The following is a 21881-nucleotide window of genomic DNA, read 5'->3' on the forward strand; positions in this document are numbered from 1 at the left end:
ACCATCAAGCACTATGCTGAAACGGGCTCTCCTGAGGACCACCACAGGAAAGGAAGACCCAGAGTTACCTCTGCTGCAGAGGATAAGTTCATTAGAGTTACCAGCTTCAGAAATCAGCAATTACCTGCACCTCAGATTGCAGGACAAATAAATGTTTCACAGAGATCAAGTAACAGACGCAACTCAACATCAACTGTTCAGAGAAGACTGTGTGAAACAGGCCTTAATGGTCGAATTGCTGCAAAGAAACCACACCAATAAGAAGAGACTTGCATGGGCCAAGAAACACAAGCAGTGGACATTAGACCAGTGGAAATCTGTCCTTTGATCTGATGAGTCTAAATTTGAGATTTTTGGTTCCAACCACTATGCCTTTGTGAGACGCAGAGTAGGTGAATGGATTACCCCTGCGTGTGTGTGGTGACACTCAGTGATTTATTTAGAATTCAAGGCCCACTTAAACAGCATGGCTACCACAGCATACAGCAGTGATATGCCATCCCATCTGTTTTAGTGGAACTATCATTTGTTTGTCAACAGGACATTGACCCAAAACAAACCTCCAGGCTGTGTAAGGGCTATTTGACCCAGGAGAGTGATGGAGTGCTGCATCAGATGGCCTGGCCTCCACAAACACCTGACCTCAACCCAATTGAGATGGTTTGGTATGAGTTGGACCGCAGAGTGAAGGAAAGGACCCAACAAGTGCTCAAAGCAAAGGGTGGCTACTTTGAAGAATCGAAATGTAAAAAATATTTTGATTTAAACACTTTTTTAGTTTACTACATGATTTCATAGTTTTGTCTTCTATTATTCTACAATGTAGAAAACAGTTCAAATTAAAATAAAAACCTTGAATTAGTAGGTGTCCAAACTTTTGACTGGTACTGTATGTATTTAGAAGGTGATTTGGGAAAGTCCATTGTAAACGGCAGAACCCCATTGCCCAATATCGCGGTTGTTCATGGCAGTGAGGGCACACGAACAGTACAAGTATACTGGAAGTTCGTTACACGTGGAAATTTGCTCCCGCATAAATAAGAGTGTTTGTTGTAACTATCAATTTAAATGTAGTCACTGGAGACCAGTATACTGGGAAGGATGGAATCTGGTCTACCATCTTATTTGGTACCTTCACTTGTGTTTTTTTTCTCACCTTGGAAGCATCCATCAAACTTGTAGAGATCTTTAGCGTGAGCGCGCGACCATTTTCCTTAAAGTTTTACCTTAACAAAAATGGAGAGAGGTTGTACACGCTGAAGGTAAGCATTTCCTGCGTATCTGCGTTTTTTTTCTTCAATATTTCTTTCCCTGGATTTGAACTGTTTAATTACACTCGAATGCCATTAATTGCGTAATTCTGTCCGCTTTTCATTCCAAATGGCACTAACTAACCCATTCTGATTGCATAGTACTGTCCGCTTTTCATTACATATGGCTGTAACAAACCCATTATTTCAATCTTAGACGGTGAACCTTCTGGGCCAGCCCACCAGCTCGGCCCATCCGGCTCGGTTTTCCCCCGACGACAAGTTCTCCCCTCACGGAGTGCCACTGAAGAAAAGCTTCGGGCTGCTTCTCATTCAGCAACCAAGACCCGTGCTCTAGTAGTCTAGCAAAAACAGTATTAGCTGACTGTACACACACATCCATTTCTTTGAGGTATATTGGGTTATGTGATCAAACGTCATCTGATTTGACATCACTTTTTGTATATTACTTTGATTTGCACTGTATAGGCAACTCGTTTTCTTCAAGTTGAGAATGAGGGAATAAAGCATGTTTTTGTTAAACAACCTTTCACTGTTCTGTTTGACTCATTTGAATAAGTACGTGAAAACTGTTTTAAATACCATTCTTATGGCATACTTGTTTTAATTAAGTTTATCATCGGTACCAAGAAGTCTAAGAAAGCGCTACAGGGTGACGTCATTTCCCCAGAATAAATCCAAGGAAACCCGGAAGCCAAGTATCGAAAAGAGGAAACACAAAATAGAATTAGGAAAGCAGCGGACCGATGTAGTGAGGATGGAGGTAAGATATAGTTTACGAATATTTCGTTATTGAAGATCGAGTATGATTGTTAGCTAAATCTACTTAACGCCTTCATCTTTTTTGCCATCTTGCCACTTGAACTAGCTTTTGGATTTCTCTCCCAAAATTGCCACGATTGTGTTAACTTCACCAACAGTCACGACCGTAACTGGCTGCTATTTGTTTAGCTAATAAACCCTACATATCACACCACTTTCTTACTATGACAATATTTAATTAACTTGTATAAGTAGCTAGTTTTTCAATGTAAACAAGAGGCTCTCTCGCTGGACTCAACTCCTTTGCTTTGTCATGCAACTCCTACCCGAGCTGATCTCACACAGACACACACTTAGATCGAAGAACACGTAATAACGACCTGTTTTAATGGACACCGTTACAAGTTAGGATGATCAGATCGTCTTGAAACATATATTTAGTCTTATGTCCATCACAAAGAGTGTTGGATTGGCATTGAGGAAGTTTCCTCCGTTCTCACATCAATCCATTCCTTAAAATTCCACGAGGGGGAGTGTACACTTCGAGAAGTTGTTGGGCATAATTCAAAATGGACCCATATCCCAATTTCCTATACATTTTGGATAGGTCTGAGCAGAGTTGTATGTCTATGTCTATGCAGAGTCTATGTTGTCCAGTAAGGTTAAATAAATGGAGATATTCTAGATATTCTAGAGATATTTCCATTGAAATGTTCTTTAGTCCTGAGTACGCGATCGATTATGTTTACTCGATTAGACAGACTTGTTCGACTACTATATTAATTGACTAGATCACAACGTCGAGCCTGGTCGAGTTGGCTGAATATGGACCTGAGTTAGCCCGAGCAACGTGATTTTGACAAATTGCCTGATAGCTAGCTAAATATCTTACGGTCAGATTTCGGTTCTTATGGGGAACAAAGATCTTTCCAATAATTTGTAAGAAAATAAATAACAGCAAACGTGAGCTATATCCGAATGCTTAATTGGAAGCTGGCATTAGCATTGTTGGCTAGCCTGCTAGCTAGCTAACGTTAGCGAATTGAGTTTCCTTTGATGAGCTACAAGTATCTATCTCAGAATGCTGAGCAAATCAGTTATTTGCAATTTAATTTTGTGAACTGAGGTTACTTAGCTAACATTAGTTGGACGTGCTACCTTTTATTTATGTACTGCTAGCAGTTATAGCTAGCACACCAGTTGAAAACGTGTGTCGATTGATTCGTCTTGTCTGGCATGATGGTGATCTCTAGCTAGCTACATTAGCTGCAAAGAGCTCGCCAATCTTGGTTGATTCGAAGTTAAGTCGCACAATTTTGATTGGTCTGTCACGATGGATCTTAACTTTTACTCTGAACTTTCTGATGGCACTGGTCAGAATGTCGACCCGGAGTTCTTGGAAGCACAGGCTTATAATGGATACGACCCAATTAACAAGGTATGGTGCCTATTTCTAAACAAGGGGGGAAAGAGTATTCACACGAAATGAAAATAACCTATGTTGTGTATGCGTCCGCAGGCGAGTCAAGTGACTCTCCCAATTAAGCCTGATATGTTGGGACTGAAAGGAGCTGTGATCCACTGTACTGAGAAAACAAGTACTGAATCCCATTTCTGTTTTGCAGTTTCCAGGGGGCAGTGATAATTACCTTACCATATCTGGGGCAGGTCATCCTTTTCTATCCTCTGAGGTGGGTATCATGATCCTAGAAGCCTGCACAGTTTCCAAACTACATATTATTGACATTGTGCAGTGTATTTACACTTAACATGTTCATGCAATGTATCTTTCCCATTAACAGTTGTCCTTCTCCTTCTCTCTGTTTAGCAGACATTCCATACCCCCAGTCTTGGTGATGAGGTGTTTGAGATCCCTCCAATCTCCCTGGACCCGGACACGGCACTCAGTGTGGGGGACGTGGTTTCCCATTTTGGGGAACTCTCAGGTGGAGCAGGGGGCCTCGCGGGTGCAGGAAGCCTGGTGAGGAATGCTGTGGTGGGGGGCAATGACCCCTCCTTTGCCTCCACCTATGTGAACACAACCTCTCAGGGCCTGGAGCACCTAAGCTTGGGGGTGATGAGCCAGCCTGGAGGGGGGGCCCTGCTCAGTTCAACACTAGGGGTGGTAAGTAGTGTACTTTATGAATAGCTTTGTGCATCAAGAACGTGTTTTTCTCAAATGCTAATGCTTTGTTAAGATGCTTTTTGTAAAGCGCTAATGCTAAGTAAACGCTCCTGGCCTTGTCACTCTAGGAACTTGGCCACTCCATTGGCTCCCATTTCAGCAGCTCCTCTCCAATGACCATTGATGTCCCACTTGGTGACATGAATCATGGCCTATTGGGACACAATCAGCTAACCACTATTGACCAATCAGATCTGAGCGCCCAGCTCGGGCTTGGCCTTCATGGCGGGAACATTCTGTCTCGTTCCAAATCACCTGACCAGCTGTCTGCCACGCCCTCTCCAGCGGGCTCCCTCCAGGATGATGACATGGATGACTTCAGGGTGAGTGTCTGTTTGTATATTTGTTTATACAGTGCCTTGCAAAATTATTCAGACCCCTTGGATTTCTTCACATTTTGTGTTACGAAAGTAATGTTTGTCAACAATCTACACACAATACTCTCTAAGTGGGACAAAAATTCTAACATTATTAAAAGATGAATACAAGTAAAATATAGTCGTTGCATAAGTATTCAGCTCCCTGAGTCCATACATGTTAGAAACACCTTTGGCAGCCATTACAGCGGGGAGTCTTCTTGGGTAAGTCTCTAAGAGCTTTGCACACCTGCATTGTGCAATATTTGCAGATGTATTATTTTCAAAATTCTTCAAGCTTTGTCAAGATGATAGGGATCATGGTTAGATGGCAAGTTCCAAGACTTGCCATAGGATTTCAAGCAGATTTAAGTCAAAATTGTAACTTGGAACATCCACTGTTTTCTTGATAAGCAACTCCAGTGTAGACTTGTGCTGTAGGTTATTGTCCTGCTGAAAGGTTAGTTCCTCTCCCAGTGTCGGGTGTAAAAGCAGACTGAAGCAGGTTTTCCTCTACGATTTCGCCTATGCTTAGCCCTATCCTGTTTATTTTTATCCTGAAAAACTCCTCCAGTATTTGCCGATGTCAAGCATACCCATACCATTCTGCAGCCACCACTAAGCTTGAAAATAAGGAGGCAGTTAATCAGTGGTGTGTTGTGTTGCATTTCCCCCAACCTAGAGCTTTGCATTTAGGCCCAAAAAGTGTGTTCCTTTGCCATGTTCTTTTACAGTATTACTTTAGTGCCTTGTTGCATACAAGATGCATGTTCTTCTTTTCACTCTGTCATTTAGGTCATTATTGTGGAGTCACTGCAATGTTGTTGATCCATCCCCAGTTCTCTCCCATCACAGCCATTGAACTCTGTAGCTGTTTTGAAATCACCAGTGGCCTCATGGTAACACCTCTGAGCGGTTTCATTCCTGTCCTGCAGCTCAGTTCAGAAGGACGACTGTATCTTTGAGGTGTCTGGGTGGTTTAATACACAGTGCACAACATAATTATTAACTAGACCATGTTTTAAGATACATATTCAAGGTCTGATTGGTTATTACCCATCTACCAATCAGTGCCCTTTTTTTCTGAGGCTTTTCGAAAAGCTCCCTGGTATTTGTAGTTGAATCTGTGCTTGAAGGATGCAGATTTTGTATGTATGGGGGACAGAGGGAAGGTTTAGTTATTTAAACACATCAACCCCTATTCATTTCACACAGTTACATTGGACTCCTGAACTAATTTAGGCTTGCCTTAACAAAGGGGCTGAATACTTATGCAATGACTATATATTTGAGTTGTAAATCTTTGCTCATTTTTGTAATCGTCACTACATTACACAGTCAAAAGTCATAAGTATATATAAGCCCTACCCATTTCCACAATTTATCTTCTTAAAATTGTATTTTAAACCAAACCCTAACTAATGAAGTTTGATGCATTGGACCACCGGGCCTACACATTTGGACGAAAGTGCCTGGGAATGAAATTAGGTGTAATGTGACTAACGTGACTTCACTTTAGAGCCTATGCCATCTTTCAGCACCAAATGTCACGCTGTATGAAGCACATGTTTATATCATATTTGACCGTGGGTTATGTCACAATTTACATGGGTGAATATGTCTCACAGTTGTGCCACATTTATGAACCCTTTATAAAGCATGACAAATGGTTATAGATTCTTTGTAACACATTTATGTTGCGCTTATGAAGGCTTTATGAAGCTTTTATAAGCTAAGCGTCATTTAAACGGTACCTAATTGGGTCACTCATTTCTTTTAATTAATTTTTCTTCCACTTCACCATTAGTATTTTTTTTTATTTTTTATTTTTTTATACAATTAAATCAATTTTAATCCCAGTTTAACACACGCTTTGGAAGAAATCCAAGGGGTCTGAATAATTTCGGCAAGGTGCGTCTTGCTAAGTCTTACTAAATCTGCTGATCTAGCCTTGTATCTTTCCCCGTCTCTCTCTGTCCACTGGTCCCGCTGTCACCCTGAAGAGTGTGCTGGTCGACTCTCCAATGTCCCTGTCTGTCTCCCCTGCGGTACTCTCCCACCTCTCCACCATGCCAGCCTCTTCCCCCATGCTCTCCTCCTCAGTCACCCCTGCCTTGGTGAGGCGCGGCGGGGGCAAGCCGGCCATGGTGGCCGCTACGGCAGGGCCTGGAGGAGGGAAGAAGGGGAAGAAGAAGAAAGACCCCAACGAGCCCCAGAAACCCGTCTCTGCCTACGCCCTGTTCTTCAGGGACACTCAGGCTGCCATCAAGGGCCAGAACCCCAACGCCACATTTGGAGAGGTGTCCACGATAGTAGCCTCCATGTGGGACAGTCTTGGGGAAGAGCAGAAACAGGTATACAGTACATACACTTTGACTAATACACATGTAGGTAACAGCCAAAATAAAGGAAACACTTGCGTAAATGAGGGATACAAAATAGATTCAAAAGCAGGTACTTTCACACAGGTGTGGTTCCTGAGTTAATTATTCTTTTATTTTGATGACCATGGCTAGAAAAAGAGATCTGTGGCTTTGAAAGGGGTCTCAAAGAAGCATAGAGGGTTTAAAGGGTGTGTGTCAGTCACCAGATCTCAACCCAATTGAACCACTTATAGGAGATTCTGGAGCGGTGCCTGACAGTGTTTTCCACCAGCGTCAACAAAACACCAAATGATGGAATTACTCGTGGAAGAATGGTGTTGCATCCCTCCAAAAGAGTTCCAAACACTTGTAGAATCTATGCCAAGGCGCATTGAAGCTGTTTTGGTGGCTTGTGGTGGCCCGACACTCTATTAAGATACTTTATGTAGGTGTTTCCTTTATTTTGTCAGTTAACTGTACATTTATAACATTTCAAGGACATTTGTGGTTAAAAAAAAAAAAATGTAGCCTTTACTCACGTCTTTATTTATGTAATTATACCCTGTCACTATTAGGTGTATAAGAGAAAGACTGAAGCAGCGAAAAAGGAGTACCTGAAGGCACTAGCAGCTTACAGAGCCAACCAGCTCTCACAGGTGAGAAACTCTTGGCCTGTCTTTGCTTGGAAACCGTGACTGTAGTGCTGACAATATTTTACTGTAAATGTCTAGAATCTATTGTTACCTATTCAATAAATGTGCTCATTTCCCCAGCCCTCCATTGATGTGATGGACACAGCTTCTTCACCATCACCTCCTCCAATACCTGAGCCAGTGCCTTTGGCCCCCCTGGCTCCCGCCCGCCCCCGTCTCCCCCAACACATCGCAGACCAGAATACCATCACCAACATCTGCGCCCAACATTATTCTGGACGTCCCCCAAGTCACCACGCGTTCCCGCACAGGCGCTTGCAAGCCCCCCACCCTGGGCCCCACAGTCACCCCGACCCTGACCCCCACCATCACCAAGATCATCATTTCCAAACAGATGCTCCAAGCCGGGGCTAAGCTCCATCAGATACCCAACTCCATGGTGACGGTGCTCCCTGGCGGCGTACGCACCCTGCTACCCTCAGCCCCACGCCAGCCCCCACCTCTGCTGCAGATGCAGCACGCCCCTCCTCCCCCGCGGCTCCAGCAGATGGTACACTCCCCAGCCCCGCCTCCCCTACAGGCCAAGCCCCGAGGAGGGAATGCCGGGCCGGGGCTTCCTGTGTCCATCACCGCCACACCTCCCCCTCCACTACAGATCAAGATAGTCCCGGCCTCTTTGCAGACAGACTCATCCTTGCCTATTATTGTTACGACAACAGCAACCGCCCACTCAATTGGTGTCACCACTTCCGCTGTGCCTGCATCAGCATACTCTACCCCTACAGTGGCTTTGCAGTTGGCGAAGTCCACTGACTTGACAACGAGTGCGGATGAGGATTTGGTTACGGAAGAGTTCACTTCGGGAGAGGTTAGCTTTGGTTTCTGACCCAATGTTAAATATAATATTCCTCTCGGCTTCTTGCTCAACTTTCACCTCTTTTTCTTCAGATGGAAATGGAGTTCAATGTGTCTCCACGTGCCACTGACGCTACTTCTGGCCCCCTGACTCTCTGTGTACGAGTAGGATGCACCAACCCTGCGATAGAGAGCACGGACTGGGACAAAGAGTACTGCAGCAGTGAATGTGTCGCCACTCACTGCAGGTTTGTGGGTTTGGATATCAACGTATTTGTGTTCCTTTCTCTCTGTGAGAAAGTTTGTCGTTTTTTGGGAAGTTTAAGTAGAAGTTGTTGGAATAGAAAAAGGAACGTGATTGATTATGTTGACTTAAAAATAAAAAGTCTTTTTTTCCCCTTTCTCTCCTTCAGGGATATCTTCATGGCCTGGTGCTCCATCAGGAATCACAACACCATGGTTGTGAAGTAAAGACCGGCCACACCCAGACAAGGGGAGAATTGTGATTTGCGTCTTGTTGGGTCAGGGGTGATAACAGGCCTAAGGTAGACTGAGTGGGATGAGAGGATGAAATGGTGTTTGGAGAAGAGTGCCATGTACCACCAAGCGATCCAGTGGAAGGAAATGATCAACGTAACACATGGGATTCATTTAGAGATGGACAGTGGCCGAGATAAAACGTGCGAGGACAGGGCGTGAAGTATATATTTTTCTGTGTGTTGTATTGTTTGGACTTGCATACTTTTTCAACGGGTCCATTCACAATGATGGTGTTATGAGAGGATGTATACCATATGAAGGAACCTGAAATCATAGTGGGGTTCTAAAGGGCTCTATTCCAGAGGGTACATTGGATCATAGTGCTGTCACATGTTGACATACTTTTGGTCATGTAGTGTATGTGGACACCTGCTCATCGAACCTCTCATTCCAAAATCATAGGCATTTATATGGAGTTGGACCTCCCTTTTGCTGCAATAACAGCCTTCACTATTCTGGGAATGTTTTCCATTAGATGTTTGAACGTTGTTGCAGGGACGAGCTTCCATTCAGCCACAAAAGCATTTGTGAGGTCGGGCACTGATGTTTGGCGATTAGGCCTGGCTCGCAGTCGGTGTTCCAATTCATCCCAAAGGTGTTCGATGGAGTTGAGATCAGGGCTCTGTGCACTTCAGCATACGTCTGTCCCGTTCTGTGAGCTCGTGTGGCCTACCACTTCACGTCTGAGCCGTTGTTGCTCCTAGACCATTTCCACTTCACAATAACAGCACTTCCATTTGACCACGGCAGCTCTAGCAGGGGTGAAATTTCACAACCTGACTTGTTGGGATGGTGGCATCTTTTGACAGTGCCACGTTGAAAATCACTGAGCTCAGTAAGGCCAACCTACTGCCAATGTTTGTCTATGAAGATTACATGACTGTGCTCGATTTTTTTCATACACCGGTCAGCAACGGTGTGGCTGAAATTGCTGAATACACTAATTTGAAGGGGTGTCCACATACTTTTATTTTTGAAGTCAGTTTTGACAGCCAAAAGCTTCATAAAAAGTTTTCCATCTTTATTCTTATCTATTTGGATAAATATTTGATACCCACCTTTCTTTTGTTGGTTGCCTTTAGGTTCTTGGAAAAAAATTCTCAGCGTCTCTTTTTTAAGTAACTGTCAGGAAATAGTGAAAATATCAGATTGAGGAAAGTGGTGTATCATGCTAGGCTCTTGGTTTCTGTTCACATATAGTTTAGTGGGCTCTAGAGACTTTCTTACTTTTCATTATTGTAAAATAAAAGTCCACTGTGTCTAGTCCGGTGTGAATAAATGACTGTAGAAATCAAGGTCAATTTGACTTTCATGTTATTCCATTATTTTTAAATAAAAGAGCAATGCAGATAAAGAGCTCAAACTCTGGTGTCTCATTTACTGTGAGTAGCGGTGAATGTTTGTGCTAAAAGGAATGGCTGCGACAGACCAACAGTAATTAATGAGCCTCTCACTGAATTTACTTAATACATCCTTTACAATAAACAAACATTCTCCACTCATACAGGAGTAATAAAGGCCTATTTTTTTTAATTGGGTTGCTACTTCCCATGGGTATGCACACAGGAAACCGCGCAGGTCCTAGTCATTTCCTGTTTGGACTACTGCAACTCTCTGTTGTCTGGGCTCCACACTTGTGCCATCAAACCCCTGCCATTTTTAAAGAATGCCCAGCACACCTGGTGTTCAACCTTCCTAAATTCTCCCATGTCAATCCGCTCCTCCGCACACTCCACTGGCTTCCAGTTGATGCATCTACTACGAAGAGCAGCAAGGGGAACTGCCTTTCCCTACCTTCAGGCTATGCTCAAACCCTACACCCCTGAGTACTTAGTTTTGACACCTCGGGTCTGCTGGCCCTCCCACCTCTATGGGAGGGCATATCCCTCTTGTCCCAGTCAAAGCCCTTTTCTGTTCTGTCACCCCAATGGTGGAATAAGCTTCCCTCTGACGCTACGACAGCAGAGTCCCTGCCCATGTTCCGAAAACATCTGAAACCCTACCTCTTCAAATAGTATCTTAATTAAAACACCCCCAAAAAGTACATAGTTTTTTTTTTTCCCTAACTCTCACTTGACTTCAATCTGTAAAGCTAAAGAGTTACAGATTCCGTGATAGACATGTAAAGGTCATTTCAGATTGAACTGACAAATGGCACGTTTATCTTGAATGGGGTCTCCGCTAAAGCGGAACTTTGCCTTTAGACTGCAATCAAGCTGTAAAGCTGAACTTCCGCCATGCGGATTGAATAGAGCCATTTATTTTTATTTTTTTGCTACTAGCACAGACTTCGCTGATAGCTACTTTGAGAGAAAAAATGTACCTACTATGACTGATGTGGTAGTCCCACCTAGCTATCCTAAGATTAATACACTAACTGTAAGTCGCTGTGGATAAGAGCGTCTGCTAAACGACTAATGTAATGTAAAACTGCTAAACGACTAATGTAAAAAAATATATTAAAAAAATACGTTGATGGATACATTAGGTAAAACAATCATTTAAACTTTTATTTAATCAAGATGCAATAGAATCATGTCAACATTATTTGTATAATAGAAACCTGAGATAACGGGAGTTGTAGTAAAACATTTACATATTTGTTTCAGCAGAGACAATACTTGGTTATTCTCTACAGTCCAGTGCTTTGTGATGAGTGTGCCGTGGAGGGCCACTACTGGGTCTTTATAATGGCGACTCTACTGGGAGGATCTACGCGGTACAGGCCAAATCCCAGGCACACAGGCTGACTGAGCTGAGCATTGAACTGGTGCAGCTTGGTCAGGTTGATATTCACCTCAGAAAAGGTGATGGTTCCCTTCGCAAAGTCTACCACCACTGTCACTCTGTTGCCTTTCAATGAATTGGCGATTTCCCTCTTCATCTTGTTGTGGTAGGCAAACAGATTTCCCTTTGCATTGTGTGTGATGCTCCAGGATTCCTTGTTGAGGCCAAAAACAGGGCCATCAGTCCCCTTGCGCTTAATGCTCTGGTAGGACACAGCGATGTCCCAGTAGCCCTTGGCCTCCACCTCCCAGTAATGTCTCCCAGAGGAGTAGCACTGGGTGGTGAGAACCTGGGGGGCTTTGTCAAAGCGGGATGGGTGGCTGGGGAGGGACAGTTTGTCCTTCACTCTCTCCACAGACTGGAGATCAAGGGACACTTTGAGAAAAGGGCTGGCCGAGTCTACGTCCAGAGTCAGCGCACCTAAGAAAGACAAATGGGGACACAGATCAGTGACACACACACACACACACACACACACACACACACACACACACACACACACACACACACACACACACACACACACACACACACACACACACACACACACACACACACACACACACACAAATCAGATCAGTGATAGACTGACGCACACACACACTATAGACCCATTGTATCACTGCTTACGTTGGGCTTCTCTGGTGTCTGCATTTCTGTAGCCCTTTGGTGGATTGTCAACTATGAATTCTGTAAACAAATACATCACATCGCTTATTACCACAGCAACAAAGATGTATTGCCATACTCATTTCTACAGTACAGGAATCATCAAGTTTGATCATCCACAAAGAACAAAAGTTATTTATTTGCTTCTCACCCGCCACGAAGAAGTAGACATCGTGCAGCTATACTTATTTCTACAGTACAGGAATCTTCAAGTGTGATCATCCGCAAAGAACAAAAGTTATTTATTTGCTTCTCACCTGCCACGGAGGAGTAGACATCGTGCAAGAGAGTCTCCTGTTTCTTCAGTGTGTCTGTGAGGTTTTGATTTTCCAGAGATGAACTATATGCTGTGATGGAGACAAAATGTTCATCAGACACACACACACACACAGAGGCAAGATGGCCACCATTATGCCTGTGCCCAGGAAGGCAAAGGTAACTGCTTAATGACTATCGCCCCGCAGCACTCACCTCTGTCATCATGAAGTGCTTTGAGAGACCAGTCAATGATCATATCACCTCTACCTTACCTGACACCCTAGACCCGAGCCTAGTGGTTAGAGCGTTGGACTAGTAACCGGAAGGTTGCAAGTTCAAACCCCCGAGCTGACAAGGTACACATCTGTTGTTCTGCCCCTGAACAGGCAGTTAACCCACTGTTCCTAGGCCGTCATTGAAAATAAGAATTTGTTCTTAACTGATCTTGCCTAGTTGAATAAAGATTTAAAAAATCAAAATAAAAGACCCACTTCAGTTTGCTTACCGCCCCAATAGATCCACAGACGATGCAATCGCCATCACTCTGCACAATGCCCTATCCCATCTGGACAAGAGGAATACCCATGTAAGAATGCTGTTCATTGACTATAGCTCAGCATTCAACACCATAGTACCCTCCAAGCTCATCATTAAACTCAAGACTCTGGGACTGAACCCCGCCCTGTGCAACTGGATCCTGGACTTCCTGACGGGCCGCCCCCAGGTGGTGAAGGTAGGAAACATCACTCCCACTCCGCTGATCCTCAACACTGGGGCCCCACAAGGGTGCGTGCTCAGCCCCCTCCTGTAGTCTCTGTTCACCCATGACTACGTGGCCAAGCACGCCTCCAACTCAATCATCAAGTTTGCAGACGACACAACGGTAGTAGGCTTGATTACCAACGATGACGAGACAACCTACAGGGAGGAGGTGTGAGCTCTGGGAGAGTGGTGCTCAACGTCAACAAAACAAAAAGGAGATGATCGTGGACTTCAAGAAACAGCAGAGGGTGCACCCCCCTATGTACATCGAAGGGACCGCAGTGGAGAAGGTGGAAAGCTTCAAGTTCCTTGAGGCACACATCACTGACAAACTGAAATGGATCACCCACACAGACGGTGTGGTGAAGAAGGTGCAACAAAGCCTCTTCAACCTCAGGAGGCTAAATAAATGTGGCTTGTCACCTAAAACCCTCACAAATTTTTACAGATGCACAATTGAAAGTGGGTGGTGCGGTCTACTCAACGCATTACCGGGGTCAAACTACCCAACCTCCAGGACACCTACAGCACCTGATGTCACAGGAAGGCCAAAAAGATCAACAAGGACATCAACCACCCGAGCCACTGCCTGTTCACCCCGCTATCATCCAGAAGGCGAGGTCAGTACAGGTGCATCAAAGCTGGGACAGAGAGACTGAAAAACAGCTTCTATCTCAAGGCCATCAGACTGTTAAACATCCATCACTAGCACATTAGAGGCTGCTGCCTATAGGCATAGACTAGGAATTACTGGCCACTTTAAGGTATGGAACACTAGTCACTTTAGTAATGTTTACATATGTGGCATTACTCATCTCATGTCTATATATATGTCTATCTAATTCTCTAATTCTCTCCTTCTCTCTTTCTTTCTCTCTCTCGGAGGACCTGAGCCCTAGGACCATGCCCCAGGACTACCTGACATGATGACTCCTTGCTGTCCCCAGTCCACCTGGCCATGCTGCTGTTCCAGTTTCAACTGACCTGAGCCCTAGGACCATGCCCCAGGACTACCTGACATGATGACTCCTTGCTGTCCCCAGTCCACCTGGCCATGCTGCTGCTCCAGTTTCAACTTCCACCTGACTGTGCTGCTGCTCCAGTTTCAACTGTTCTGCCTTATTATTATTCGACCATGCTGGTCATTTATGAACATTTGAACATCTTGGCCATGTTCTGTTATAATCTCCACCCGGCACAGCCAGAAGAGGACTGGCCACCCCACATAGCCTGGTTCCTCTCTAGGTTTCTTCCTAGGTTTTGGCCTTTCTAGGGAGTTTTTCCTAGCCACCGTGCTTCTACACCTGCATTGCTTGCTGTTTGGGGTTTTAGGCTGGGTTTCTGTACAGCACTTTGAGATATCAGCTGATGTACGAAGGGCTATATAAATAAATTTGATTTGATTTGATATACTGTTTTCTATACTATTATACGGTATCTCATTCACTTAATAATGCTTACATATCTTACATTAATCATCTCATATGTATATACTGTTTTTTCTGTACTATTCTACTGTATCTTTGTCCGTTCCATTCTGACATCGCTCATGCATATAGTCTTAATTCATTCCTACTTAGATTTGTGTGTATTGGGTATATGTGGTGTACTTTGTTAGACATTACTTGTTAGATATTACTGCACTGTCGGAGCTAGAAGCACAAGCATTTCGCTATAACCCGCAATAGCATCTGCTAATTACATGTATGTGACCCATAGAATTTAATTTGATACACCCACACATACACCTTGCTGAAGTCCAAGTGTATGCAGGTCAATGGTTGACAATGTTATTTGGGGCAAGTAAGAGAGTAAATGACTCATTTAATACTATATCAAATAAATCCAAGTCGTGACTGACTGCGTCATTATCAGATCTACTCACCATAATAAAGGACAATGAACCAGAGGCACAGCAACACCACAGTTACACTGTTAATGCGGGAGTCTTTGGAATTAGAGTTCTGCCTCTGTGCACAGAGAAATAAAACGATGAATCTCACAACAAATCAAAAAAACAATCAAAGCATTACAGTAGAGTGCACAAACGTAGGACTAACTTCGTTTTTGAAGTCTTCTTTCAACTTGCTGACAGAGTCCTTGCATTCCTGTAGCTTTCCCTCTAGCACCTGGAACTGCTGCTCCATAAATGCCTGAAACCCATTTACACACATACTCACAGCTGTACACAGAGTATACAAAACATTAAGAACACCTGCTCTGTTCCATGGCAGACTGACCGGGTGAAAGCTATGATCCCTTATTGATGTAATTTGTTAAATCCACTTCAATCAGGGGAGACAAAGTTAAAGGATTTCTAAGCCTTGAGACAATTGAGACATGGATTGTGTATGTGTGCCATTCAGAGGGTGAAGTGGCAAGACAAATAATTGAAGTGCCTTTGAACGGGGTATGGTAGTGGGTGCCAAGCGCACCAGCTTTTATTAAGAACTGCAACGCTGCTGGGTTTTCCACACAAAGGATATCTAGCCAACTTGACACAACTGTAGGAAGCATTGGAGTCAACATGGGCCAGCATCCCTGTGGAACGCTTTCGACACCTTTTAGAGTTTATGCCCCGACGAATTGAGGCTGTTCTGAGGGTAAATGTTCTTAATGTTTGGTATACTCTGTGTATATGTACTTGTGCTTAAATAGTGCTATTATACCGATGTGTTTGTTTGTCTGCGATATTATACATTACAATATTGTGCCAATCATTCTGCATGGGCAGTGTCTCTGGGTGGTGTGTGTATCATTCTGTGTTTTATGGTTTATTTATTTGTGTCTTTTAAGCACATAAACAAACAAATTTCCCCCTGGTGGGATAATAAAGTCGATATAGTTTGTGTTTGAGAGACAACCTTTTTTGGATTAAGACTGGAAGAACCTCACTTCATTCTCAAACCTGGGATTTCTACAGTACTTGCCTGGAAGTGTACTATGTGTATGAGAAACTCTCTGCCCCCCAAATCCTACCCCGCCACACCACACCCCATTTACTCTGGTTGAAGGAGGGTAACAGAAAATAAATCAAGAATGTAAAACTAGCATTGTATATATTTCTCCTATGGCTATCCTTAAGAAGAGAGGGGAAAAACTCACAGTCAGTTTTCTGCCCAGAACGTTGGTGGTGTCAACGGTGAGGTTCATCTGCTTCTTGTCCATGGCACAGATATTACAGATGTAGGTTTTCGACATGGAGCAGTAGTACCTCAGCACCTCATCGTCATGCTCAGGGCACCTCCTCCTGCTCAGGTCCCCCAGGGGTTTGACCAGAGGGTGTCCCATGTAGGCAGGGAGTTGCAGGTGATCCTGGACATGTTCCTGACACAGTGACACCTCACACTTCAGACACGTCTTCACTGCCAGGCTCTGTTTCTCTGGACAGCAGTCACAATACGCACTCTCTGTCTTCTTAGCCTTCAATTAAATCAGAAAATCAATCAGTTAATCATGGTTAATTTATAAGTCAGCAAAACCAATCTAGTGACAGGTAGCAGGGCCAGAGTTATGGGCCCGCCCTACCGTACTTCCTTGCCCTCCCAAATGAGATATTGAAATATTTATCAATTATTTGACTGCGAGACGCATCAATCTCAGTTAAAGCATCCAAGCAAGCGAAGCAGCGTCCCCCTGTCTCAGTATGTGTAGACCATGTATTTGATGCTGTCTGGATCAAAAGAGTATGGCATGTCACGCGATTTCTGTCCAGACAGCATCAGATATATGGGCTATATATAGAGGGGCGCTGTTTCTCTTGCTCAAATGATTTCTCCGGTGATATAGTTTCAGCAGAGAGGAAGAGGCGAAGCGAGAGGGCTCACAAAATCTGTCCAGTATAAGCCTAATGTGTTTCTACGGGAATAATATGCAGACCTAAGCTTGTTGCCTGTCTTCCCGCCTTTGGGACAAAGACTCCCATTGTTAGGGCGGAGACATGAGCATCTCGGTTTTGAGTCCCATCTGTTTAGGAAAGGGAAGGGGGGATACCTAGTCAGTTGTACAACTGAATGCCTTCAACTGAACTGTGTCTTCCGCATTTAACCCAACCCCTCTGAATCAGAGAGGTGCGGGGGGCTGACTTAATCAACGTCCACATCTTCGGCGCCCGGGGAACAGTGGGTTAACCGCCTTGCTCAAGGGCAGAACAACAGATTTTTACCTTGTCCTTTCGGTTTAGCTAAAATAAAAAAGTATACAATAATTCCAAAAAAGGTTGTGCCTGTTCTGTATGTTATTTTGGCATTAATGTGTGTCACATATCAGTTTCTAAACACATTTATTGAGTTAATAAAGCTGCAGGTGTTGCAGCCTAGCTCAGTGCTGTCTGTGGTGGAGGGGCAGCCAGTGAAAAATACAGAGCATAGAGGTTGGTAATCCTCTCTAATTACGTCCGGGATTGGCTCAGTGTTCTGTCACTCATGGGGACAATACGTCACCGCAAAAACTACAGGGAGAGCTAGAAAGTTCAAGCCTACTTGGGTGCTATCATAGATTTACATTAGAAGTGCCCATACAAGAAGGCTCAAGGTCATTAGCCACAGATAAAATGACAAATCAAGTTATATTCTAACGTAGCTTTGATTTGACTGATCATGTCAACATCATACTTTCAAAATCTTAACTCGCATGCAGTCATCAGGAATCACGTCGACAATCTACTGGCAAATCCATTTCAGTCCTTGTCATATTTAGAGAAATTAGAGATAAAAGGTATCCGTGCTCATCAGCCATTGGACATGAATATTACACAACAAGTTTGAAATCGTAGTGGTTTGAGTGGTTTGGAAGGAAGGCTAACTACAAGCGTTGCAAAGCAATCACTATTTTGCTTCCTCTGCCTGCTATTCAGTGGAGAGGGTGTGTGGTCCAAGTCTGGGTTTAAGGGTCTATTTTCTAGAAAAGGTTGAATACATTGGCCATGCTGTCAATCCAGCATGACTTCTGCAGCGTTCAAAATAACTGGAACCTCAGAACTAGGAAATCTCAGAGTTCAGTGAGTTAAAGACAACTGAGAACTCTGAAAAGAACGAGCTCTGTCTAGGTAAATACATTTTGAACGGTCATCCAACTCAGAATTCCAAGTCGGGAACTCTGGCCTCTTTTTGAAGCGCTGACCTGAAGATCACTGACGTCATGATTCAACCTTGTTTTTATCCGAGTTACCAGTTTCCTTTAAAGCACCATCAATACAGAGAATGCCAGAGTTCCATGACAAAATTTGCCCACAAGAAGGACAGCCACCCTGCCTTCCTGTTCAAGTGAGCACAGCACAACCGTGAGTCCAAAAATATATTATATGCTGCTGCGTAAAGTATGTAATATGCCAGGGAAATATCTATACTGTAGCTAAGAAAGTAATACTAATTGTATGTTGTGTAGAAAGCTGTTACTAGCCCATGTGACTCACCCTAATAATTTGGGCACTTTCCCCCTTATAATTTAGCCTACTGTTCTGACTTGGTGGTGCACATGTAGCCTATAGCCTGTTTTAGAGAAATGCCATCATTGAATATTGTAAGATATGCCCCCTCTATTTATCCTACGGTTCTGACTTGTACAGGGAGAATACTGTAAGCAAGGCCCATGGATTCTGAATTCTGTCGCTGTACATTTCAAAAGTGCTCAACACATAGTTATATTGACTACGCCGGTCTTAGCTTGCTCATTAATGTCTTAATCGAAGTTACAGATAGCTTCTTATCCGCTCAACATTCCCTTATGCCATAGTTTTTACATCTCAATTGTCAGTAGAAACCACATTTGTTTAAGCAAGTCAGCCATATCATGTTTTTTTAAAAGGCAGTAAACAAGGCTGAATGAACTGTTTCGCTGCCAGACAAGGTTCTGCTGATAGCCAGGTGTAGAAGGGGTAAGGATTCACTCCACGATGCTGAAAAGAAATCTCTGCTGTTGGCACAGCTTTATGTGGGCCCTAACAGTTTGTAGGCACCGTTTGTCACCGTTATAGTGCAATTAATGCATTATTTACCGTTGTTTATTGGCTTTGCTGGCCTGTATATAAACAAAATATATGTTGAGTTTGCCCCACCAAGAATTACATGCTAAAATTGCCACTGGTCTTAACTCACCACTGTTGACTTTGCCTCACACAAGTCAACAAAGCTTTTTTTTATTTATTATTTAATTTATTTTACAGCTATTGGGAATAACTGGATGTTTCCTCATTATTTAAAAATCATTCCAACACTCCCGGCCTCAATAATCACCAAGCCAGTGTGTGAAAGAGCAAAATAACTGGTGATCCCATATATCCAGTGGAAATGCCATAAAAACAGCTTTCTGTCCCAAGCTCACCAGAAAGGTATATACAGGGAAGTAGTTTAAAGAGAATACCGAGTAGAACGTCATTAGATATAGTCTCAAATATGTGGTTCTTTTTTTAAGACCAACGGGGCTGGATTTAGTTTCTCTAGCTGGCCAACACTCCATTGCAGTAGGTGGCGGTAATGCAACCCCACCGAAGAAGAAGCAGCTCACTGGCAAAGGAAACTTTGAGCACTGTTCCAAATTCGTTCGTTACAGCTTCCGGTCTGACCACGTGAAAACTTCACTAGCAAAAACTCAAGTCAAGACAGACAGAAAGTGAGGCAGACAGGCGGAGAAGAGAGATGAATGTGATTGAAACAACCGGAATTTTCATCAGGATATTTTCACCTGTTTTTATTATGTATTTTAATTAGTTGATAATGGAAGTTCTCTCTTGAGTTCTATCTTCTCACTTATTTAGCCGCCAATGGATCACAGTGTATCAATGTGTCAGAGGCTAGTGCTCTCACCATAGTTGAATTTGAACTTTTAGATGTCATTTGTATGATTCACCACGTGACAATGATTTTGAGAGGAAAGGAAACTGTTCCACGAAAATGTGCATATCAGTAGAAATGGTAGGATAAATGGTAAGCTTCCCAAAACTTGAAACACATGAACTGCCTATGGTCTTTACTATTACACCCATTTAAAAAAATGTCTGCCCGGCGTAGTGATTCATAATGGCTTCGTGTCTGACAGATCGATAGACACACAAATTATGATAAATGGAACAGAAGTCTTGGCACAAGTAATAAACCAGATCTGTGAACAAATTGAGAGGAGCACCTTTAGGTTTTCTCTGAAGTCCTCTGCGATGTTAGCCAGGGTATAGCTCTTCTGGACGTCAATCGTGGATCCAAAGTAGGCCCTGCAGTCTGGGCAGCGGAAGGGCATGTTTGAACCGAAGTCTATTATGCCCTCCAGACACACCATACAGTAGCTGTGCCCACAGGACAGCTGGTGCGGGTCTTTAAATATGTCATGGCACACTGGGCATGTCAGCAACACCTCAAGCTGGGTTTTGCTTGACAGAGGAATGGTACAGTCTTCGTCCATCTTGCTCCCTTTCCTGCTGTTCAAAGATTGGAGTATACGGTTAAAAGGAAATATTAGTATCCCCTGACTGCTGTAGGTGGTGCTCCAAAATGTCCGTTTCAAATAGTAGCCAGCTGCTGAAGTGAATGGCATGTTAGCGTAGTAGGCAATTAGACATGGGAAGGTCTGTGCACTGCCGCTAAATCACACAAAATGCAATAATTTACCTGTAAAGTCAGCTTTCGGTCCTTGCCTGTGTGTACTTCACTGTATACAGTGCAAACATTCAAAAGTGAAAGCAAAGCTCCCTGTGTATACTTCCTTTGGAGGCGGGGCTAGACTCAACTGTCATTGGAGCCACTTCACAACAGGGAAGTAGTCTGCAGTTATCCCAACTTCTTGCAAATTCTTTAAATAATAGTCCTGTACAAGGTATTTCCATAGCTGGTAAAGAAATTATTATAAGCCAGCTGGCTGACGATACTACACTTTTTTTGAAAGACGCTAACCAAATTCCCATATCGATCAATGTGATACAATCCTTTTCCAAAGCGTCTGGTCTATATCTTAACATTAAGAAATGTGAACTCATGGCTGTCAAAGATTGTGTGACACCTTCATATTATGGTATTCCAGTAAAAGAAGAACTTACATATTTAGGCATAACCATTACAAAGGACCAGAAGTCTAGAGGCTTACTAAATTTGAACCCTCTTATTAAAAAAACCCAGAAGAAACTAAATCAATGGCTACAGAGGGACTTATCTTTAAAAGGTTGAGTCCTAATAACCAAGGCTGAAGGTATCTCTAGACTAACATATGGTGCTCTATCTTTATATCTTGACCGTAAAATAAGCAAGGAGATAGACCAGATGCTTTTCAACTTTCTTTGGAGAAACCGTACCCATTACATGAGGAAAACTGTTGTAATGAACACTTATGAGAATGGTGGACTGAATTTTCTGGATTTTACTACTTTAAATAATACTTTCAAGATCAATTGGATAAAACAATTCCTAAGACCCACTTCTATCTGGAATTTTATTCCT

General features: G+C 43.3%; 2 protein-coding genes across 4 annotated transcripts; one reads left to right on the forward strand and one right to left on the reverse strand.

Annotated features, from left to right (window-relative positions):
- The first annotated feature begins 2092 nt into the window (after window positions 1-2092).
- LOC112226711 (TOX high mobility group box family member 4-A) lies at window positions 2093-10341 on the forward strand. The gene is given in 10 exon segments (XM_024391211.2): window positions 2093-3471; window positions 3659-3724; window positions 3862-4158; window positions 4287-4541; window positions 6578-6928; window positions 7513-7593; window positions 7711-7853; window positions 7855-8458; window positions 8539-8693; window positions 8859-10341. Coding segments are annotated over 10 exon segments (2115 nt in total). The 5' UTR covers window positions 2093-3366; the 3' UTR covers window positions 8917-10341.
- Window positions 10342-11474: 1133 nt separating this feature from the next.
- On the reverse strand, window positions 11475-21184 carry LOC112226713 (E3 ubiquitin/ISG15 ligase TRIM25). Of its 3 annotated transcripts, none has more exons than XM_024391215.2 (8): window positions 21060-21184; window positions 20584-20866; window positions 16567-16884; window positions 15522-15614; window positions 15347-15431; window positions 12699-12788; window positions 12403-12462; window positions 11475-12192 (listed from the first exon to the last, which is right to left on the reverse strand). In XM_024391215.2, exons 2-8 carry the CDS (start codon window positions 20851-20853, stop codon window positions 11660-11662), a joined length of 1449 nt encoding a protein of 482 aa, XP_024246983.1. In that variant the 5' UTR covers window positions 20854-20866; window positions 21060-21184; the 3' UTR covers window positions 11475-11659. The 3 variants fall into 3 exon arrangements, with proteins under 3 accessions (XP_024246983.1, XP_024246984.1, XP_042164132.1); XM_024391216.2 differs by having other exon boundaries at window positions 20584-20869; window positions 21060-21169; XM_042308198.1 differs by lacking the exon at window positions 21060-21184 and having other exon boundaries at window positions 20584-21048.
- Between the last annotated feature and the right edge of the window lie 697 nt (window positions 21185-21881).

The sequence above is a fragment of the Oncorhynchus tshawytscha genome, linkage group LG28, assembly GCF_018296145.1.
Source record: "Oncorhynchus tshawytscha isolate Ot180627B linkage group LG28, Otsh_v2.0, whole genome shotgun sequence".
Classification (NCBI taxonomy): Eukaryota; Metazoa; Chordata; class Actinopteri; order Salmoniformes; family Salmonidae; genus Oncorhynchus; species Oncorhynchus tshawytscha.

What these genes read in the sequence shown, in the direction of transcription:
- LOC112226713 (XM_042308198.1), bottom strand. Translation starts at nt 20,985, where the DNA reads ATGCCATTCACTTCAGCAGCTGGCTACTATTTGAAACGGACATTTTGG. An exon ending in ACTTCAGAGAAAACCTAAAG is followed by an intron (nt 16,885 to 20,583) that starts GTGCTCCTCTCA and finishes ATTTAATTGAAG; the next exon opens with GCTAAGAAGACAGAGAGTGC. An exon ending in AAGAAGACTTCAAAAACGAA is followed by an intron (nt 15,432 to 15,521) that starts GTTAGTCCTACG and finishes CTCTGTGCACAG; the next exon opens with AGGCAGAACTCTAATTCCAA.